The following is a 23464-nucleotide window of genomic DNA, read 5'->3' on the forward strand; positions in this document are numbered from 1 at the left end:
CCTGTTACTCAACCGCATCGGAATATTTCAATACAGAAGCGAAATATTTCAATACAGAAGCGAAATCTAAATTAGGTCAAAAAAAATCATTCAAGCAAAGCAAGCTATAACGGATGATTTGACGGAGATGCTTTGAAAAAGATACTTTAACAAAGCATGGTGAATTTAGCATCCCCAGTGCCGCCAGTCTTATTTTACTAATAATGTCACGCCATCCGGAATAAACAATTCGAGGACTACGCTTCAAATTTTGTACAAATAAACAATTGCATTCCACTAATTGGAACAAAATATTTACAATTAAAAATTGTCATGATCTGTATTATTGTCTGTGACATACATCTCTCTGTTTTCGTAGTTCCAAAAACCATTGAGATCTATCAGAATATTGGTCACTGTTTCACCTTGACCACTCGTGATTAAGTCATCGAAGGTTAATTTCAAAGGGTCATTGGGTTTAACCATGTCGAATATTTCGTCTTTGATATCCTCGAAGGCCACTGGTTCTTGATCATGTTGCTTCAGCTGTTCTTGGATTGACCTGAAGAAATAGTGCAGAGCAAAGACGTCCAGGTATCCAAGACTGCGGATGTCCAGTAGTTTGAAGATGTATTGCAGAGCCTGCGGTTCTCTTCTGTTCTCGAGAGCCAATACGAAATCCAGATATGTTTTGTAGTCCATTTCTCCTTCATAGGTCAGACATTCCTTCAAAGAAAAACGTATGAAAGTCACAGTAAATATATCATGTTCAATCAATATAATGAACCCATGACCGGAGAAAAATTTCCGGTGCTTCGAATTTTTGAAAACTCGAAGCATATATTTCAATTTTTTTAATTCAATTTTTTAATTCAAAATTTGAAAACCATAGAAGCGTCATATATCGGAAAATTAAAAGGCCATCGGAAAAATTTATAGGCAAGATTTGTAACGCCTGACAGTCAGGTTGCCTCACTATAATGTTGCCAATTTCAAATTTAGTGAAGTTTTCTACAGATAAAATTTTATAAAAATTTTTGAAAAAACAAAAACAGTCACAAGTCAGAAATGTAAAGGATTTGAGCAGTCGCATTTGAACACAAGATTTACCACCCCTCAGAGTAACCTCACAGTACCCAACTAGATGGTTGGGAATTTCGAAATTTTTAGAATTTCTTCAAATCTAAGTTTTCTGAAAACTTTGGGAAAAATCATGAAAAAACGTCATTTTTCAAGAGCTACAAGAACTTGAGCAGTCAGATTTGGTGGAAAGATTTACAAATCCTGAGATTACCCTGAAAGCGCCTCACTACAGAGATGGGGTCTTTAAATGTTGTGAAATTTTTATATCGATAACAAAAAATTTTGATAAAATTTTGATAATACTAAAAAAAAAGTCGTATCTCGGAAACTAAAAGAATTTGAGCAGTCGCATTTGGACGCAAGATTTGCGATTCCTTATAGTACCTTAACATTACCCAAATATAGGGTTTTCTTCAAATGTAAGTTTTCTGAAAATTTGAAAAGAAAAGCTTAAATATGACAAGATGGTGAAGCCCGCATTTGAATATATGCTAGATTATATTATGTTCTCAAGTTAGATTATTATAAAAACGTATGTAAACATTTATAGTTCATTTAGAAAAACTTTACTTGAAAGAGCGTCATTATACAATTATTTAGTCTAGTTTCATGCCGATATTCGTAAAAAGTAAAATCACCAATCTCAAATTCCATAAAATTGACATGTCTTTTCGACGTTTGAGAAAAACTCGGAGAATCATTAAGGCCTTACTCAAAATAAAATCCAATGATATTCAAAGTCCAACGTCTTCCAAAAATTTTTGCTTACGGATACGTTCGATCTGTCAGGATTTCATGACTAGTTAAAGCTTATTGAGTGACGCTCATTTATCTTGAGTGGTACATTGCCATTGAAATGTTGTCGAACAAACTCATAAGAGCAGAACAATTCTAGGACCTCGAGGCCAGATAAAGCCAGTGAAGCTACACCAACAACTAATAGAGTAAGTAATTTCAATGAACCTGAAAGATCCTATCTAAGAAAGCCGGAGTGAGCGTGCCAGTGCCATAGTGAGCCAACTCCTCTTTGCTCAGCATGCCGTTATGGTCTTTGTCTAAGTTAAGGTAGTCGCCATACACTCGCAGAGCTGACGTTGCCGAGAACCAGTTATTATTCAAGGACTCCTTCGAAAGCTCTTCGTCTCTTAGTTCCAGCAGGTCATCCAAGAAGCTGCACGCCAAGATGTCCTGGATCTTTATTTTCCCAGACCTCATCGGATCGAGGAAGAAGAAGAACTTACGCACTGCAGTGCACACGTAGAAAGAGAAGAAGCTCTGATCCAATTTGCCCAATTGAGGGAGAGTCGGGATCAGCTCCAGAATATAGTTTTCCAAGTCGCTTTCTTTCAAGTAGCCCTACATAATCAGATATATTGAAGTTTGAGATTTTAGTTTTAATTTCCTGTATACCATCATACTTTCGCCATATAATCCTCATACGAGATTTTGCAGGACGCAGTTTGGGTTGAAAGAGATCGGCATACGGAACATTTAGTTTCAAACCACGTAGTTTTTAAACTTCTTATTTAATTTCAAGAATCTAATTTTAACAATTATTCATTCGAATGGACAATTAACATTGAATTGGAAGAATTTACTTGACCGGCAACATCGTAGAGGCTGAGTCCTATTCTAGTCTGATGAAGCCAGACTTTGCGCATGACGTAATTGAAGAAATTCATAATTGAGATGCGTCCATACGGGTCACTCTGGTACAGTTTAGCAAACACACTTGGAGAAAAGAAGGGCTTGCACTTGTCGCCTGCCTTCTCGGCTACCTTTGTGAAGTCTTCGTAAGTAATCATCTGGTCGTCGCCCATGCCAAATCCACTGACACTTGAGGGATTAGAGGAGTAGTTTTGTTCCAACAGGTACCAAAGATTTTGAAGCTCTTCATTATCTGTAAAAAATATATATTGCCCATATACAAGCGGGTTTAACTACGCGAGCACTACTGTGCAAATTAAAAAATTGAATTACTTGAATTTAATTTCTCTGAAGTATTCGTGACAAAGATGGTTAAAAACTCTACGAACTGAAAACAATTGATTAGCTTGTCTCAATTCAATTGGAACGATTTTGCCACGCATAAATTTCTCACCTTACGCTTTCAGTAACAGAAACAAAATCTTCATCAAGAAGACAAGAGCTGGGCCAAATTAGCAATTTTCAAACAGCCAGAATTTTACGAAACATAGCCAACAGCCAGTTGAGAAAGAGTCAAAGAAATAGTAAGAAAAAAAATCGAACTTTAATGTTTTGAATTTCAAATGAAAAAAGATGCCATTAAAGCTTTGAATTTCTGGAACAATTTTATTTGGTTAAAAAATAACCCAATTTGCCCTGATCTTTACACTTTGGCTGTTCGATAGTCGAGTTTGCCTTCCTTTTAAAATTGCAATAAACTGCACTTTGAAAAAAAATCAAAAAACAACCGCGAAAAAGAAATATTTGAGCCTACATATTTAAAGACTTATGAAAAAATACCATCATTCCCTCTGTAAAAAACTCAACTACGGGAGCCGACATATTCAATGCAGCATAAAGAAACTTAAAAACTATTTTGATCGCCGAAATATGACTGAATAAAAAACTAACCCAGCATAAAAATCCGCACTGTCTTTTTAATCGCAATCTTCTTCAGTTATGTTTTTTTTTTACCAGTGAGACTGGGAATTATATGATGCTTGACTCTTTTCTCTATTTCAATTCATCCATTTTCTGAAAAATTTCAGGAGTTCTTTGTAGACAGCGCAACTTGTTTTGGTACTTTTTTGAATTCTAAGGCGATGTTCTTACAGAGAGGCAAGACGGAGCTTCGCATAACTTGCGATACAACACAAAAATTAAAAAAAAACATAAATCGAAACAAAATTTTAAACGTTCTAAAAAACTAGGTGAATTAAAACTTCCGTATGTCTCGATAAGAAACAACTAGGGGCCAGCTAAAGCTGGAGGTACCTGTTTTATATTAAATGAATTTGCTATACTGATGCTGTACATAAAATGTGATTTCAAAAATTGGACTTTGCTCAAAACCTTAGTTGTTTCTCTACTAAAATAAGTGAGAAGAGTAAAAAAACAAATTAAGATAATCTATTTTCAAGGAGATGATATTAAGGAGTCGCCACTATGCGGGATCAATCATCGCAACCGTTTCAATTGAACTTTACATCTCATGTCTAATTTTGTTAATTTTAAGAACACTTGAAAAGTTTCTGAAAACGGTCAAAAATTGTAAAAAAAAAAAAACAGTCAAAATATTTTCCAAAATCTTAAAAGTTTTTCTACAAAAAGAAGGTTAGGGCCGCTTAGGCGAAGAATACTCCCAAAAACGGGTTTGCCGATTGAACACAACCTATAAATTGGCAAAAAACTGTCAACATTTCTAAACTTGTTTGAAGGCCATAATTTTTTTTCTTAAACAAACTAGGCATAGCCAATTTTAAAGCTAAGCTTTCAGCAACCTGTTCATTCGATTAAACCTATGATATCAGAACTGGCAGGATAGTTAGCGCGAACGATAGCTTTTGTGTGAGAAAACAATATGCGTAGCCGCTTGTGCAAAAAGAATTGACGCAACCTATAATTTCAATTGAACCCAAAATCTTACATTTGGGAGGATAGTTTTCGGGAAAATTTGACTTTTCCCAGGGCGATAACTTCTTGTGTAAAAACATTGGGTGTCCGCTAATGCAGAGGAGCTTCCCACTACAATATCAGATTTGAGAGGTTAGTTTAAAACGGTCAAAAATCAGAAACTATTCCGAGGACCATAACTTTATGTATAAACATAGCCAATCGAAGAAAAGAGTAACTGACTTTCTTGAAAAAATCTCAACTTTGGAATTTCACAGAAAAAAATAGATGCCCTTTAAGCTCTTTCAAATTCTACAACAATTTATGATGGGTGCCTTTTTGAAAAGATGAACCCAACTAGAGAAAACTGGATCAACAAGTAAAGTTTTTATTAAGCTGAAAACCTGAAAATTAAATTCCACTGTTGATTTTTCGCACCATTTCCATGTTCGTATTTGGAAAGTTCTCATGGAATGTTCATTACGTGGAATGTTCATTACCCTTTACAAAATTTTGTTCATTGAACCCAGAAATTTAGATTTGAGCGGGTTGTTTTCGAGAAAACAAAAACAAAATCCAAAATATGGGTCAAATAATCCCCACAGACTTTTTCGAAAGCTGTAGACAGAGGGATCAAGTAAAAATATACTCTGGTAAAAATGCAGGTACATAGGGGAGTAAGTGGTCTTTATATTGATACCCATTTTTTGAAAATCAGTAGAAATTTCTGAGAAAAACCTTGAGATGACTGCTGAGATGAGTGTTATAATTGTCTTTCCCTTGAAACGACCCCGAATTAGGTCCTTGAGCCGATGAACAATAGCAGAAAAAACTTGGGCCGAGGAATTTTTTAGCGTAACAAAAAACAAAGGAAATACGAAGTCAAGGTAAGTAAAATTACAAATTGTAGGAGTAAATGTAACACTAAAAGCAACATTGAAGAAAATTTTACGCAGCAAAAAAAACGATTCCAAGATGGGACAACTAAGCCGACAAGAGATAAGCATACAAATAATTGGCTAACAATTTTATTTGAAACAGAATATTTCCCGTTTAAAAGAAAAGCACGTCCTGGTCAGATTCGAACCCAGGACCTTTGCCGTCTCAGGTATATTCGTTACCTCCACGCTCAGTTGGCCGGGAATGCATAGATGTTTGAATTGATTATGAACCAAGATACAAGTGATTCTGTTCAACGACAAGTTAAACCCAACAATGTCTTTATTTCGGTTGAATAACGCTGACATATCTCAAGCGTAAAGACGTTGGAAAGCATTTTCTTAGTATCTTTGTCATCTCGATTTAATTTTCTACACATTGATCGCACGCTGTCGAGTTTCCGAATAAAACAATTTCAACAAAAATTGCGATAGACAAACGGCTGAGAATCGACCTAGCTGCAAAAATACAAAGCTTGAAATTCATACGGTGGGTTAGTTTACCTAGCATATTCTGACGTTTGGTTATTGACTTATTACACCTATTCATTTAACCAGTCTCACTGATAGTTTATTCAAGTGGACTTCCTGTCGCTTTCAGCACTTTGATCGATTGAAGAAACATGAGCTGAACGCGAGCTGGGCGATAACAATTTGATGATCTTGTTCCGCGCATTGAAAATGGGCAGGAACAATGTGCTCGGGTGTGTTTACTTTGTTCCACGCAAAATTAGCTACCACAAATGATCATCAGACTGGAATAACCTCGCAACATTATCACAATGACATTTCCTGTTTTTTAAACCAGGGTTTTATCCAATTACATCACCAGTATCCAACTAAACCAGGGTCTACCTTGCAACTACAACATCACAATGACATTTCCTGTTTTTTTTGAACCGAAACGGTGATGTGACCACGATAGGCATGGAATAAAAAAGCTCCGCACCAATACAGTTTAATTTATTACACCAGAGGAATAAAGCAAATTATTAAGAGAGAAGCCGCCGAAACTAAGCGATCAAGAAGAACAGCTGCCGTGAATAACAAGAAGCAGGCTATCGCAATTCCGTAGCGTTTACTCTCCACTTCTTAATAACTACAAATCATGAATTAACTCAAAAACTAAAACTGAACGCCCAGAATGCAAGCAAAGCCCACAGGAAACCATCATTTGTTTAATTGTCCCAGCAGGACCCCAGACCTAACAATAGAAAGTCAAAGTGTGGAATGAACCTTGAAAGGTAGCACAATTTCGCAACCTCCTAACATAAGGAGAGCGGGAATGCTAACTCCCTTAAGAATTAAAGCACAACTAGCCGACGCAGATGCTGATTGCACAGCAACATACATAAGACGGAAAACTACAAGACGCCCAGTCTCTGAAATGGGGTTTTGAGTAGTCGCCACTCTTAACTTTCTACTTCATCAACATCAATAAAGAAGCACTTGTTGTTGTTATTCCATCAGCCCTAATAACCCCGAACGCCCATAGAACTGACGACTTGCACAGTGCTTACCTATCAAACACTGGAGCACTTTCGAAACAATCTTATACAGCAGATATGTTTTAAGACGAGACGAAATCAAGCAAACAAGAACACCCGACACAAATCCAAGCATGTAAAATCATTCTGGGCCATTCGCGATGGCCACTGGTTTAAACAACAACAATCTTCAGACTGGGTTGACTGATATATCATGATGAAGCTCTTTCAGTCGTAAGTCGAACGATTTTTTTCAACGAACTGTCCCACTGCCGAGAAAACCTCGAAAATTTCGAGTGAACAAAGTGAGCGAGCTGGCTAATAAAATGCTTTTGAAAACAAAATGAAGCAGCAGAACTTACTTTCAAGTTTCAATAAATTAACTTTATTCCAGTAAAACAAACTATCGAAACTTTTTAGCGCAACTTCGGGGGGAAAAACTTTCTAGTGATAGTCTATAATACTAAGTGTCGAATAGGTCTTAGTTTAAAGTTTTCACTCAGATAAATTTTTTAAAATCAATTAAATAGGAACTTCAGTAATACGACAGTCCGTGCACACGCAGGGCCACACCGACGCTAAAGAAATTCATCGGCAAACTTCCTGAAGTTTGATTCTGTGCAACCGGGAGTGAAGAAGCTGAACAACGTGGAAAGTTCTACTTGTGCGATAATTAATGAGGGTAGCTTATAATTGACAAAATTCTGGAAGCTATGAAAGCTCACTGAAACTTTTTTCAATTGTTTGCCGATGCGAGCGTTCATAGGTTCTAGAACTTTGTCAAATTTATTCTACCCTCATTATTTATCGCACAAATAAAACTTCCCATTCTATTTGGATTTTTCATCTTCTTTAACTCCCAGATGCACAGAATCGCACTCCAGGAGTGCAAAACATTATTTGGTTCTTGTAAAATTTATTGAATCGTTATTTTGATTCATTGCGTTTATCGCATAGCTTATCAGCTAGTTTCTGGATTATAATAGACCGTATCTGGCGGATGGATAATACGGATATATTGTCGTTTAGTGTAATGCAAGCTATTCAATTGGTAATTTTATTTAGCGCTATTGGCTATCAATTGTATTTAGATTGGATTCATTACTTTAGATATGTCTCGAGCGGTTAAGACCTATCTTGCTTTAAAGGATGCTGGTTCCGATTCCTAGCTTCCGATATCTCGCAAGCCGATCGGCGCAAGTAAGAGCATGATTAGAATATTTTATTCAATTGATTTGTCTCCAATTGATTTCTAGCTCGATATCAGATTCCAATGATTGGTATTAATTACCATCAATGTTTACATAGTTAAATAAATATATATGATGCAGCTCTATTTTATCATCAAGGTGAATTATGTAATCTATTCGGTTCAACTGATTAATTAGAATGAATGACATCATGAAGGGATGTCACACAACCTCACAAGAAGAAGTCTTCCCGGGTGGTTGAAGTGTTTCATCAGATACATTTACAATAATTCACATAATAATTTAAGACTGCTTTTGATTAAAAAAATATACGTTTATCAATAAGATATGTATCTATCGAAGGTTTTATCACAATAATCACAATAAGTTAGAAGATCTCATAGTACTAGGAGCACAGGTTATTACTTCAATTTATAAAATGAGAGGAAACAAAATTCAATTTAAAGGGAAGATAATTGTTAAGCCACCTTGAGTCGGGGTTTGGGAGTTAAAGTGATATATGATAAGGATAGATTAATGATATCATGATGTATTCAGTTGTCAGCTGTAACTAAATTTAGACGGCAAGTACTGTCGCGTCGAGTAGCTGACTAGTTTTGGTCGTCGTTTCATTTCACATTTTGGAATCGCTGTCTTCGTTCGTTCGTTGCATGACATTCGTGTTGCTCTGTCGATGCTGAGGTCGGTGTCTGAGTAAAAGATGAGGCAGTTAAGTTTTTCTCGTATCCTCAATAATAGCGAATGTGTTTTCAACAACTTAACAATGATTTGTTTTATTGAAATATTCACGTTGTTTTTGAAGCTTTTTAACTAGAAACGCAATTTGTACTCTGTTATACATGCTTCTAATTTGATGCTTCGTCTTCTACTCGTTTTCTATCTTTGTTCCCTCAGAAGTCTTTTTGTCTTCTTCGTATGGGTGTTTTGTACCTTTGTTTGCCTTACTCCCTGATTGAGGGTGATCGACTTTTTTATTTGAAAAAGTCAAAATTACACGTTTCAACGATGTTTTTGCATTGGTCGCGATCATCGTATTTTGTGCAGTGTCTGGCTTTTTGTGTTTTCAATTCGTTTCTTCTACTGTAGCTGCACTTCACTTCTATAGGCTATTCAGGCAATTTGCTGGTTCGCCTGAGCAAAATTTGGCGTTAGTTAGAATTAAAATTGATGAATTTTAGTTTTTCATCAAATTTGTTGATATTTATGATGGTCTAATTAGCTTTTAAAAATCGCGTGTTGTTTTTCAGCATTGCTTGTAACCTTTCAGGGTTGTCCTAACAATTCCGTTGGATCTTTGCTGGCATATTTGACTGTTTTCTTTCCGCATTTCTGCAAAGATATCCCTCGAAAATTTTTTTCTTGTTTTTCCTATACTAATATATGGGAATGTTGAGAATCGATGTATGTCACCAAATTTTGGTCTGCTAGTGGACCAACTTCGTGCCTGTTCGTCATTGGTGATTTGAAGATCAAAAATTTTGAATTTCCTTCGACTCGTTGATGGGGGAGCGAAAAACTTTTTTTTCGTAATGCTTAAACATGGGCAACAGATGGATTTTTCGAGATCTCGCGAAATTGTTGCCTCCTAGTGGACCCACTTCGTACAGGTTCCTCATTTGGGCACTGGTGATGAATGGCGTCAAAATTTTCAAAATCCACTCACAACTTTGGTGGGGGCACTAAAAGTTTTTTATTCCTAATGTTAATACGAGGGCAACAGGTGGATTTTTCGAGATCTTCATGAAGATATTGTCTTCTAGTGGACCCACTTCGTACAGGTTCCTCATTTGGGCACTGGTGATGAATGGCGTCAGAATTTTCAAAATCCACTCACAACTTTGGTGGGGGCACTAAAAGTTTTTTATTCCTTATGTTAATACGTGGGCAACAGGTGAATTTTTCGAGATCTTCATGAAGATGTTGCCTCCTAGTAGACCCACTTCGTACAGGTTCCTCATTTGGGCACTGGTGATGAATGGCGTCAGAATTTTCAAAATCCACTCACAACTTTGGTGGGGGCACTAAAAGTTTTTTATTCCTAATGTTAATACGTGGGCAACAGGTGGATTTTTCGAGATCATCATGAAGATGTTGCCTCCTAGTAGACCCACTTCGTACAGGTTCCTCATTTGGGCACTGGTGATGAATGGCGTCAGAATTTTCAAAATCCACTCACAACTTTGGTGGGGGCACTAAAAGTTTTTTATTCCTAATGTTAATACGTGGGCAACAGGTGAATTTTTCGAGATCTTCATGAAGATGTTGCCTCCTAGTGGACCCACTTCGTACAGGTTCCTCATTTGGGCACTGGTGATGAATGGCGTCAGAATTTTCAAAATCCACTCACAACTTTGGTGGGGGCACTAAAAGTTTTTTATTCCTAATGTTAATACGTGGGCAACAGGTGGATTTTTCGAGATCTTCATGAAGATGTTGCCTCCTAGTGGACCCACTTCGTACAGGTTCCTCATTTGGGCACTGGTGATGAATGGCGTCAGAATTTTCAAAATCCACTCACAACTTTGGTGGGGGCACTAAAAGTTTTTTATTCCTAATGTTAATACGTGGGCAACAGGTGGATTTTTCGAGATCTTCATGAATATGTTGCCTCCTAGTGGACCCACTTCGTACAGGTTCCTCATTTGGGCACTGGTGATGAATGGCGTCAGAATTTTCAAAATCCACTCACAACTTTGGTGGGGGCACTAAAAGTTTTTTATTCCTAATGTTAATACGTGGGCAACAGGTGGATTTTTCGAGATCTTCATGAAGATGTTGCCTCCTAGTGGACCCACTTCGTACAGGTTCCTCATTGGTGGTCTAATGATCGCTGTAAACGACAGTGCCGTAAATTGGTTTAAACATATATGAAGACTTTGATGTCACTTTTTCGGAAGATGTCGTAGATGATGTTAAAAACTGAATGTTCTTGTAATTTATCAAGTCCACATCCTATCTTGGGAAGTGCGATTTGTTTGATTCCTTGTTCAATTAGCTGATTCTTCATGCAGCGGAGGCTGCGTGTGAGGTGATAGTAAGACGGTTTTTTGATATATTGCGATTTTGTCACTAAATTGAATATTGATTGAGACTGAGGCTCCGACTTGTGGTGTTTCGATCGACCTCAACGTGGGCTGTAGTGCTGGGTAGGCATCGCGAATTTGCTGTGCCATTCCTTTGCTCATCTGGAAGTCACTCGAGAAACAATGAGCGATGGAGCCGGGGAACTGTAAAACATCACCTTCTCCAACAAAGATATTTGGCTCATAGATTGCATTTACCGAATCTTTGCTACTGCCTGGTCCATCTTTTCGTTTAGTCAGTTGTTTCGCTTGCTTCACGCTGTCCTTAATAATATTCCTTTTCGCCTTTCGTGGAGGAAAGTCTTCATTCGCCTCCGCTTTCTTTCGTATATTTGCTTTATTGTCATTCTGCGTTGATCGTGGACTGAATGTAACTGGAGCCACTTCGTGTCCGTCAACGGTTCGGAGTCCATACCTTCGCGGTTGTTTTGGGCGGCTGGGTATTGGATGATATCGAACATCATTACTGAACCGAAGTTGGGCGTGAATTCGGTCTCTAGCTTCGGCTGCTGCTTTTCTTCGAGCAACTGGCTGTGGTTCGCGAAACAATTCGTCGAGGTTGTATCCCTCGGGATCAGAGTCGTTGTTGGGTAATCTTTCATGGACCTGCTCATTAATGACATCCAGTGGTGGCGCAGCTGGTAGTTCAAATGGTGGTAACTCCAGCACATGTATTGCTCCTGGAATTGGAGGTGGATCAGGCGGTGGTGGTATTACTGGTACTGGGACTGGTAGTGGTGCCACTATTGGTGCTGCTGGAATTGGCACTGGTGCGGGTGCTGCTGCAACTGCTGGCGCTCCAAAGGGTACTGACAGTTTGATTCTAGCAGGTGCGGCTGGTTGCTGGTTTTCGTCACAATTATCATGATGGATCTCATCTACGAGTTTCGGCAAGTTTTCTTCGAAAAGTCCTGGTTCGCTTCGGTATTTTCCGAGTGATGGATCCGTTTGAAACTTCGTTGGATCTATTGGATCAACATCATCTGGTTGATGCTGTGGATCAACTGGTCTGAGACGAATTCGATGCACACATTGAGTGTAGTTAGTTCCAACTTTCCGATTTATGTAGTTCGAATTTGTTAACACTTTCTCAACTCTGTACAGGGGTATGCAGACTTGCATTGATGTGCTTCCAAAGTCTGATTGAGTAGTCAACAGAGGATTTAGTAGTAGACAAAATGATTCAACTTTGAGGGGCTGCGCAAGTGCCTTTTGATCGTAATAACCTCGATACTTGTGGTACGAAGAAATCAAGTTCTTTTTTGTTTCTTTGAACTTTTCTAGCATCGCATCTTGCATTACTGTGACGAAGTCTGATTCTGATGTTACTGCTTCCATTGCTTTCGTCGAAAAGCGAAGGTCAAGTGGTTTTGTCGGTTCTCTTCCATGAAAAATTGAGCTTGGGCAGCATCCAATTGATGAAGAGTATGACGTATTGTGAATAAATGTTGCCAATGGGACATATTTGTGCCAGTCTGACCATTGTTCATTAGTATTTAGCTTCAGGATCCTTTTTAGAGGTCCATGAGATCGCTCGACAAGACCAATTGATTGTGGATGTTTCAGCGTTGCATGGTTGATTTGGACTTCTAGTAGAGTTGTCAATTCAAGCATTAGCTCCGACGTGAATGTCGTTCCGAGATCTGCGATTATCTTTTTCGGTATGTAGCTGTGCATGAAAAAATTTTTCGTGAGTTCCCTTGCAACTGTATCAGCGCTAGCGTTCGTCAATGGTGCTGCAAACAAGTACTTGGAGAAGACATCGATTCCAGTTGAAACAAATTTGTACACTGGGGACTTCATTGGTCCAACAATATCGATTTGCATCATGTCTCCTGGAAAGCATTGCAACGAAGAGATTGGCTGCAATGGCGGAATTTGATATTTTGCAGCTGCTCTTTTGAGTTGCAAACATGTTAAGCAATTTTTGATTGTGTTAGTTAAGAATTCGGCGAATCCTGGAAGGTAGAATCGTTTTCTGAACTCTTCTGTGGTTCTTGTCATTTCCAGATGTCCACCAGTTCGAGAGTTGTGAAGTCGATACACAACTTCGTTCCAAAGATGTTTTGGTAGGCAGTTTTGCTTATGTTTTACTTGTCCCGTGTCATCGTAGAAGTTTAGATACAGTACTTCGTCGTCAATTATCAGTCTATTGAATTGTTTGGCATATTTCTTCTTGCGGCTGTTTACGTACGTCAGATTGGGAATTTGTTCATTGCGTTTCGAATCCTTAACCTTTACTATATCAGGGTCTTTTTCTTGTTCATTTTTCAAGTCGAGTATTTCGTGGCTCATATTCAGGTCATGAAAAACGTCAGCTAGATCAGGGTATTGAACTGCTGCTATGATTGGTCTTGATAATTGAACAAACGTTTGTGGTATTAGAGTGTCTTGATCGTCGTGAACATTCAGCTCAAGCAAACATGTTTCATAAAGACCCAATTTTAATAATTGGGATTTTAAGGCTACATCAATTTGTTCAGTTTGCATTTCAGAAAAAGCATCGTTCACGGTCTGTCTGTACTAAATTTAATGAAGCATCTGGTGCTTTCGCTGTTGTGTCGATCAGTATTTCTCGTACTGGTAATTTGTCCGTCAATTTCAGTGACAGCGAAGCTGATGGGTCAGTTTGCATTCGAGACAAAAAATCTGCTGCATAATTCGCTTTTCCAGGTATATGCGCGATAATGATGTTGAATGCCATGACGCGGTCCAAGAAATTCCAAACTGAAGGTGGAATTGTCTTCGCTTGGAAAAACTGTGTTAAGCTTCGATTGTCGGTCAGGATTATCACTGGTTTTGATGATCCCCAGATGAAATGAGAAAAATGATCGAGGGCAAAGTATAGTGCTAAGAACTCTTTATAGTAGATGGAGAACTTCAGTTGTGCAGTGTTGAAGAGTCGTGAACCAAATGACACTGGTGCATATGTTTTCATTTCACCTTTGCTGTCAGTTTTCACATAGTCTTCAACCATTAGTACGAAACCTGTTCCATGATAGCTTGCATCACAGAGTATTACGTATTGTAATCCTGGTTTTGGTAAGCGGAGTGTTATGTCCGTTGCCTGAATTAGATCATGTTTTAGCACTTCGAGACTTTTCTGATGCTCCTCATTTGTTTGAAATGCTATATCTTTTCTGAGTAGGTGATAAAATGATAAAAGGGCTTGGCATATAATTCCGGAACAATTGAACAAATCCGATTAGTCGTTTAACCTGTTTTACAGTTTGCGGCATTTTAATTTTCTTAAGGAACGTCGAAATTTTCTCTTGTTCAGGTGATATTCCTGCTGGTGTAATTTCATTAGTTGTGTTCCTATTTCGCATTTATTCGGTGATAATTTTAATCCTGACTTCCGTACACATTCAAAGATTTTTGAAAGAGTCGGTATTAGTTCATCAAAATTGTTCACTGCGCTTCCTATGTCATCCATGAACTGTGTACATAAGTCGGCTGCTAAACATGGATCAAGATAGTGACGTATGAATGAACTGAAACCCGTTACTGATTTGCTTAGACCTTGAGCTAGGCATTTGTATGCATGACTTCGTGAACCGAAATTAAATGCCAGAAGTTGGACTGAAAGGTCATCTGCCATTTGCACACAGTGGTATGCTTGCGAACAATCAAGTTTGGTAAACAAGCTCTTTCCTGGGAAGTGGTTTGATGCATCGGTCATGTTTGAGATCGGAAAGTTGCTGTTGATATAGTCATTCTTTAGTGAATGATTTACCCTTCTGAGGTCAATCAACATCCGCAATTTACCAGATGGCTTCCGATGTGCAAACAATGGACTGCTATATTCTGAATGTGACAATGTTGTTATAAGTCCATAATAGTGCATTAGGGCAAGTTCCAATGTCAATTCTTGTCGCAAACGTATCGGCGTAGGTGGGCCTTGTGTGTACAAAGGTAGTGTGTGTTCCGGTTTCAGTTTGATTTTGAGATCGGAATTGTAACCAACATCAAATCTATGTTTGGCGAAGATGTCCGAAAATTCAACAAGCAAATCTTCTACTTTTGACCTTTGGTCTTGTGTCAACACCGAATTCTCCCACTTAAAATTCTTGATAAGTGTCAATCGATCTTGAAAGTTTATTTTCGGTTCAATTTTTTCGAGACCTTGAAGATAAAGAATTTGGTCGTAAATGTCACGTTGGATTTGTGGAAGTAATTCAGGGTTTTGACATGTTTCAGGTGTAGGAAACCAAAATTTTTCATACTCGGGTTGACGTTGCTGTTGAGACTGCTGATTATCACAATTTTGCTGAATTAGTTCGTTAATGCCCATTTCAATATCGTCTGGATTATTCATTTTTGCAAAAGCAAGCATTTCTGCATCAATTGGTATGAGATTTTCGGCTTCTTTTAAGGTCAGAATTGAAAATTTCCCAATTTCAGTTTTGAAAGGCAATGTCACGTGGTGATCAGTGATGTTAAATGCAGTGATCTAAAGCAGGTTATTTTTCAGAACTTCACTAAGTGAGGAAGTGAATGCAATTTCGAAATTTTCTTCAAATTCTTTCGATGGGATTACGATTCCGGTTGTTTTTGCCATGTCCTGGCATGCGTTCTTTAAATGATATTTTACAAGAATTGTTTGATGCGGAGCTATTGTTTGACGTTTTGTTAGAGTCAGAGAGAATTTTTTCACTCGATTAATTCTTCTAGGTTCGTTTGGAGGTTTTATCGCGTTAATTTGCAGAGTCAGGTCTGGAAAATGAAGTAAATTATACTTGGCACAGATATGAATGTGGTGTTTTTTGTAGAACGGATTTCCTAGAATTATTGAGTTGGCCGCGTGTAGAACGAGAAAAGATTCTACAAATGTCATATCTGCCAATCTAAATTCTATTGTTACTTCTGTTTCAATTGGCACGAGTTGTCCTCCTGCCATTCGTACTCTCTTAAGTTTCGATTCACTTATTTTAAGAGGGCGGTATAGAGATTTTTCATCTTTTAAGTCGTCGAATGTCTGTTTTGAAATGACAATTGCGCAGGCTCCTGTATCAACCAGGGCTCTTCTTTGTAATCCCGATGAGAATCGTAATTTTGTGTACGTCAAAACTGTTCCTTCCGCTGGAATTATTGCGTAAAGGTTGATTATCTCATCGGGTTGAATTGATTGTTTTGATAACTTAGATGATTGAGATGATTTGGGGAGCTGACTCGGTGGCTTTATGAGTTTTTTGGCTCATTTGGAAACATGAGCGTTGCATCTTGTCCTTGTGGTTTTTGTCTCCACCAGCATTGACTTGCTGTGTGATAAAACTTTCCACAGATGTCGCAGCGTTTTGCTGGTGGTCGAACCCTTGGTGCAAAAGGTCCACCGGGAAATTGAATTTCAGCTTGCGCTGTCTGGTTTCCAGTTTCGCGTTTGGCTGTACCTGTGCTGGTTGGATTTGCACTATCGGTTGATTTTGCTGCATATTTTTGTACTGTTGGTATAGGTACATGGAGGATATTGTTGAGGTGCAATTGTTCCCATATTTTGGAAATTAGGCTGATTATTGCTAAATCCAAATTGATTTTGCCAACTATTTCTGTTTTCTCCTTTCCTGCCACTTTGTTGCTGTCCAGGCAAATTATTTTGATTTTGATTACCACTAAACTGACCATTTTGGTTGGTGTTGTTCTTGTTTTGTTGAAAAGGCGGATTCGATTGTTTCTTTGACTGCTCAGCTATTTGTGATCTCATTTCGTTGATCTGCTTCTCAATTTGTTCCTGATTTGTGGACAATTTTGTGAGAGCACTGATTAAATTTTCTGAGACTCTGTCATTTACTTCATTAAATCCGTCTTCCGGGTAATCTTCTTTTCGGCATACTTCTCGAATCATGATTTGCTTCTTTTTCAAATTACACAATTCTAGGACAGTAGTTGCTTTTGGTTGCTCCATCAATTTTGATCGCAGCCAGTTTGGCATTCCTTTTATGAACAATCGTCTAATTTGTTCATTGCGATTATCATTTACTGCATCTATTCTTTCTTGTCTTTGTGCAGTTTCTCGATGAAATCTCGCCGTGTCTGCTACTAATGATGCTCCGCTTAATGCAACATCGAATGGGTCGACAGCTGGCAAATCTGGCGTTGGATACGCTCGTTGCGCTTTATTCGTCAAGTTCACCAAGAAGTTCTCGGGTGAATCGGTTTTGGAGTCGTACTGGAGCTGTTCTAACTTCAGTACGTGGACTTCCTGGAGCTGCGGCTTGCAAAAGTGATCCCTTAGAGCTGCGAGGCTGTTCTCCACGTTCGCTCTGATTGCTGCTGGCAGCGTCTGGTAAAACCGTAGTGCCGCTTCTCGTAGATGTAGTTGTAAGAAGTTCGCTTGTTGGCCAGGGTCGATTCCCGTACTCCGATGTATCCTCGGAACAATTGCTCAAACTGCTGAAAGATGAGCAATTGTTTCCGTCATCTGTTTCCGTTCCTCCGTAAGGTTCGACCGAAATTTGCGCGTGTGCCATCTTATTACAATTGAATGAATATCAAGTTTATGAAACAGTTGATGATAAAGCACAGCACTTAGTCGATTTAAGGGGAACACAAGAAAATTTTGCTAGACTTTCGCAACTTTGGATTATTTATACTTTATGCAGCTTTTGCTATTCTGTTTTTGGTTATTATTGCCGTCAGGTTTGCTAATATTTCCGTTACTTCACTTTTTTGTGGTTGGGGAACTTATTAGTTACAATTTCAATTTACTGCAATTGGGAGTTTTGAGTTTATCTGTTTTACTAACTGTTTTGGCGTTGAAAACCTTTCATCTACTTCCTTTTCTGCCTTGTCAGAAGCTCACTTGACATACCATCTGACTGGAGCCAAATGTAGAGAAGTTGTAGGACACAATCCACATATCTGCTTCTGTAGATTGAGGAAGTTGTCAGCCCAGAGATGTTGAAAAGTTGTGAGTGTCTTCTTTTCCTTTCTTTCTCGTTAGTTGTTTAATGAATGTTGCTCTGCCGCCAACATCTGAGCATTGCTGGGCTGATCAAGCTGTTTTTCGCTGCTCTGCGTCAGCAAAGTTGTCACTTTCTGCTCGAATTATGATGGTTGGAATTGCCGATGACTGTTTTGAATCCAGAAGTAGAAATTCCCGCGAAAGTCACCATAAAATATACCGTATCTGGCGGATGGATAATATGGATATATTGTCGTTTAGTGCAATGCGAGCTGTTCAATTGGTAATTTTATTTAGCGCTACTGGCTATCAATTGTATTTAGATTGGATTCATTATTTTAGATATGTCTCGAGCGGTTAAGACCTATCTTGCTTTAAAGGATGCTGGTTCCGATTCCTAGCTTCTGATATCTCGCAAGCCGATCGGCGCAAGTAAGAGCATGATTAGAATATTTTATTCAGTTGATTTGTCTCCAATTGATTTCTAGCTCGATATAAGATTCCAGTGATTGGTATTAATTACCATCAATGTTTACATTGTTAAATAAATATATATGATGCAGCTCTATTTTATCATCAAGGTGAATTATGTAATATATTCGGTTCAACTGATTAATAAGAATGAATGACATCATGAAGGGATGTCACATGGATTGCTTCAATGAAGCCTGTCGCCGCTCCTCCAGTACGAGCAAAAATAGAGTTTGTGTTGTTGTGAAAGGATTTGCCTTCTAACGATTGAAGACCGGGCTCTATCTTAACATTAAGACAGACTGCTTCTGGGAACCTCGCAGAATTCGTTATCTTGGGTGTGTGTAACTTCGCGGCAATATAGGGGGTGAGAACTGTTCCCCGTAAGAACATTTGTGTGGCGTTTTCGGCGGTTCCCAGATATGCTTTAAAGAGTATGCCATCTCTTAACTCGGATTTGAGAGAAACTGGAACTTTTTCGAAAAACCAGTTCAATGCTTTTTAGTGATGCCAAGCAAAATGTTAATTTTTTCTCAGACGAACAATTTTTAGGAAAACGCTTTTTTTGAGAGCGTTGTGTTCTTTTTTTTTGTTTTTGATTTATTTTAGCTGGTTCTGTTTCGGGTGTTCTTAATGGTTCACATATTTCTCGTGACCACTGTAGTTTTTTGAGAAGTCTTTGTTTAATGGGAGATCTAGACCTCCCATTCTCAAATGACGAGCGAGGAGGCTGCGATCTTCTCCAGTTTTATCTTTTTTACCAGTGAAACTGGGAATTAACAGATGTCTGACGCTTTTTTCTATTGCATCCGTTTTCTGTAAGTCTTCAGGAGTAATTCTAGCAAAAAAAACTCAGCACACCTTTTGTGAAACATGACTAGGCATTCTGGGGCGATGTTTTGACTAATTCGGAAGGCATTTGTGTTAGTCTCTTTGTCGTCTCGATTTGCTTTTCAACATAATGATCGCACGCTGACGAGTTTTCGCGTTTTCCAAGGTCGTTGAGGACCAATCACAGGCTTTTTAAATCACCCGCAATGCTCTCGTCTTCGTACCACTTTTGAGCGACTTTTGGTTTTAAAGAGGATCTCAATCAGTCGAATGATTGCTACTCCACATATAGCCATTGCCGGAGGGTCAACTTTTGTCGTTTCGTCGGTCTAACTCAAGAGCGTGTTGTTGACATGACCCAGATACATTTATCACGCCCACGGACAAACACTGACATCAAATTGAAAAAAAAATTGCAGTTTGTTTAAGAGTATGGTCAGAACTTTCAGAACATAGCCAACTGACAGTTGGAAAAGAGTAATGAACGCAAGGAAAATGGAAAAAACTGTCTTGTTCTTTCGAAATCGTTCAACTATTGAATTTCGAAGAAAGACAGATGGCCTTAAAGCTCTATGATTTTGTAGAACAATTTATGATGGACATTTTTTTGTTAAACTTAACCCAATTTGAGAAATCTGGATCAATAGGCAAAACTTTTATTTCGCTGGGAAATCTGATATTTCCAATTATCGAAATTAGAAGTCGATCACGTTTTTTGCTACCTTTACACTTTGCTGTTCAACAGTGGAGTTTGCCTTCCTTTCAACAATGGAAATGCACTGAACTTGGAAAGAAGTCAAACCAGGAAAAATCAAAATTGAGCGTGAACAACTTATAAGACTTTTTCCTGAAAAAAATCAACAAGACCTATATACGAACACTCACTTCGTTCATTGCTCTTAACAGATAAAAAAACGAATGTTAACATACTTATGGTTCAGAGGTCTGTTTCGTGTACAGCGAATAAGGAATATTTTACAAGAGCTACGTCACCCAACAGTTTGTTTGGTTCAAAAAGCAAGCAACATTTCTTTACAAACCAACATTTCTTTTCTAAATGTTAGCATGATCCACACTATCAAAATATTTTCATTTGGCGTTTTCAGTGTTCATTTTTGAGTACAGCCTGGCGCTGCTCCTCCATAACTTGCAAAAATTGGGCTCATATAGTGGAAAAAAACTACCGTCGGGTAGAGTTCTTGGGCATGAGGGCTGAAAAGGGATTTCTTTCATGATAAAAAGGAAATATATTGCTTGCTATACTGAGTGACATAGAAAAGGTATCATCAAAACTTTCGCTAAAATTTTCCTGAAAATTAAAATGGTTGAAACAACTGAAATCTTACAAAGTTACGCATTTGAATCAAATTTGATCCAATTTCAGCTCCTTATTTACACATGAGTCTTCTTTAAAATTGAGTTTCCTGAAAGGTTTGAAAAAATTATGCCCGAAATTAAACAGGAAAACCCAGTTTTGATCCAAATGAAAAGGTAGGTTTATAGGTTTATTGTTTTTTCTAGTTTATTCGCCCAATAAATTACAGTACTAAAGTTAGCTTCATGAAAAGAATCGGGAAAAATAGGCCATTTTTGCATTATTTTGATCTCAAAAAAAATTATTTTTGAATTTTTAAGCAAGTCTTCAAACTCTGCTGTCATCCATCAGGGCAAGCACATGAATTTAGCAAATTGTCGAAAAATTCTGACGGTGAAACTTTTTTTCTTGGTTCATCGAAAAAAAATTACTGTTGCGTTTGCAATGTCGCCCAGTATATATTTCAAGCATATATAAAGCATATTGAAGAACTTATTCGTTAGTTTGATTTACCTAGCAGTTCTCTGCTTTTTCTTTGTAAAAATACGGCCCTAGACTCTTCGCGTAATTTCTGCAGCAAAACTTCTTCATCTGTTGGTAACTTGAAATAAAATCTAGGTATTGATGATGAACTCTTTGATTTACAAGCTGACTTTTGCTCTTCATACATTTGTGTAAAAAGAGCAAGTTCCTCTTGCTGTTGTTTCTGCTTTTCTTCCGGATCACTTTTTGCGCTTGGTCTAGCACCTTCTTTGTTAACACAGTCTTGTAAGCACAGTCTCCAACTCATTTTTGAATCTATAAAATAGCAAACAACGGTTCAACAATCAGTATATCTGTGAAAAAGTTTTATCACCGAGGCGAAGCTGATCTCGTTACACAAACTTATGCCAGAATCACATCATCCCCAATTGACCGAAAAACAGCAAGGTATTTCACATTATTCTAAAACTTCACATTAGAAATGTAGGTACGATCCAAATGTAGGTTCTCTTACAATTTGAGATACATCAGCTTCATTAAGCTTGCCCTGTTAAGCTTGCAGAACACCACTCCTTTCGAAACTTGATAGAGCGTGATGACAACCCGAAGTGCTCAGTTTTGCTTAATGTAACATTCGCCCGGAAGTACATATCGACGGAAAATAAAGCTAGGTTCTCAGACGACTGGCCAACGTCTAAACAGAGCTCTACATGCTTTTCACCGTCTCTACCAAGCCAGTTCTTTTGGTGATCTTTTCAACATCGGGTCGACAAAAACGTTACTGCTCTCCGGCTTCGACCAGAACGCTCAAATTAACTTAATTACATGCAGAAATAGTGAGCTCATGGCTGGGTCTCAGTATCCCCAGACCAAAGGTCACTCCTAAAAACAGGGCTACTACTACTTATTATATTACTATTGTTTTTGTTCAGTAGATAAAAATCATCATCTCCATCGAAGATCGATCAACCCTTTCCCCCAACTCCTAGCTTCTCATCCTCGTAAAATGAATTCAGATGTTAATTAAATTCAATTCAGGACATAATAGCGAAGCTAAAAGTTTGTATAAGAAAATATGAGTTCCAAACCCGAGAGCCCTCCGGATTCTTGAATCCGGGGAAATAAGACCCTTATTTTCCTTCCGGAAGGCTGTCTTCTACCCTTCACCGTTGTTCGCAACGGCCTTGCAACTATTGTAGCGGCACAATAGTTGCAACTCGGAGCGGTCTCTGCTACTTCTGCTTTTCTCCGATTCTGATTCCCACTTTTCTCGTTGTTGTCGTCGTCGCAGCTATCGTTGTTGTTTTTATTTTGGTTTTTTCCAAAATGACCGTTTTTGACGTTTCTCAGAATTATTACGTCTGTGCCAGTCGGTCATATCTGGAAATTTGACCTTGAGAGACACAAAAATACGTAATTTTGGAGTGAAGTTTTAATTTTCAAAATTTCGAATGGAGCCTGTCATGCTCAGTTTTCTCGTACCAACTGAAAACAAAGAGAGAAAAATCAGAACATCCGAGTTTACAATCGCGGGAAAGTGCTTGAATAGAACAGCGGGAAATTGCTATTCGCAATTTCCAGATATAAAATAAGACACGAGTAGAGCTGTCTTATCCAGAAATAGGGGGAGAGATAATAAAAAGAAGAGAGAACAACTATTCGGAACAAACTAGAGTGAACCTTCAATGGAAAGGTGGAAAGCTTGAGTGTCCCAATGGTTCAAACAAAAACTCAAATTCTAGAGACAGAATTTACTTCTGTTACCAAAACTGACCAGTATTAAACTTATCTAGTTATATTATCTAATTCTTGAGTTGCTTACCAATTTAATTACTCCTTTTACTCGAGTGCATCAACATGTGAGTCCCTAATTTAAATTTGAGCCCCATGTGAGCCCCATAAGATCGCTAGCAGGAGGGAGGAAAACGCGTGGCAATCGGGTACCAGACATTTTTTCGGACAAAGATTGACATTGGTCAACCTTGAATTTCAGGAGAATTCACCCATCTGTTTTTGAAATTTTTCCAGTTTAAATTTTTACGTTTGGTGAAAATTTGCTGTTGATATTTTAACGAACAGGTGATCACAAGATACCTGTGGGGA

General features: G+C 38.2%; 2 protein-coding genes across 2 annotated transcripts in view; both read right to left on the reverse strand.

Moving 5' to 3' along the window:
* The window catches only part of LOC134841356 (tubulin epsilon chain-like), a 400301-nt gene that overhangs the window by 301541 nt on the left and 75296 nt on the right, over window positions 1–23464 (reverse strand). The gene's annotated exons all lie outside the window — the stretch shown is intronic.
* LOC134841303 (serine/threonine-protein phosphatase 2A regulatory subunit B'' subunit gamma-like) lies at window positions 34–22063 on the reverse strand. Its single transcript, XM_063857197.1, has 4 exons — window positions 21392–22063; window positions 2661–2962; window positions 2026–2418; window positions 34–705 (listed from the first exon to the last, which is right to left on the reverse strand). Exons 1-4 carry the CDS (start codon window positions 21666–21668, stop codon window positions 301–303), a joined length of 1377 nt encoding a protein of 458 aa, XP_063713267.1. The 5' UTR covers window positions 21669–22063; the 3' UTR covers window positions 34–300.

The sequence above is a fragment of the Symsagittifera roscoffensis genome, chromosome 3, assembly GCF_963678635.1.
Source record: "Symsagittifera roscoffensis chromosome 3, txSymRosc1.1, whole genome shotgun sequence".
Taxonomy (NCBI): domain Eukaryota; kingdom Metazoa; phylum Xenacoelomorpha; order Acoela; family Convolutidae; genus Symsagittifera; species Symsagittifera roscoffensis.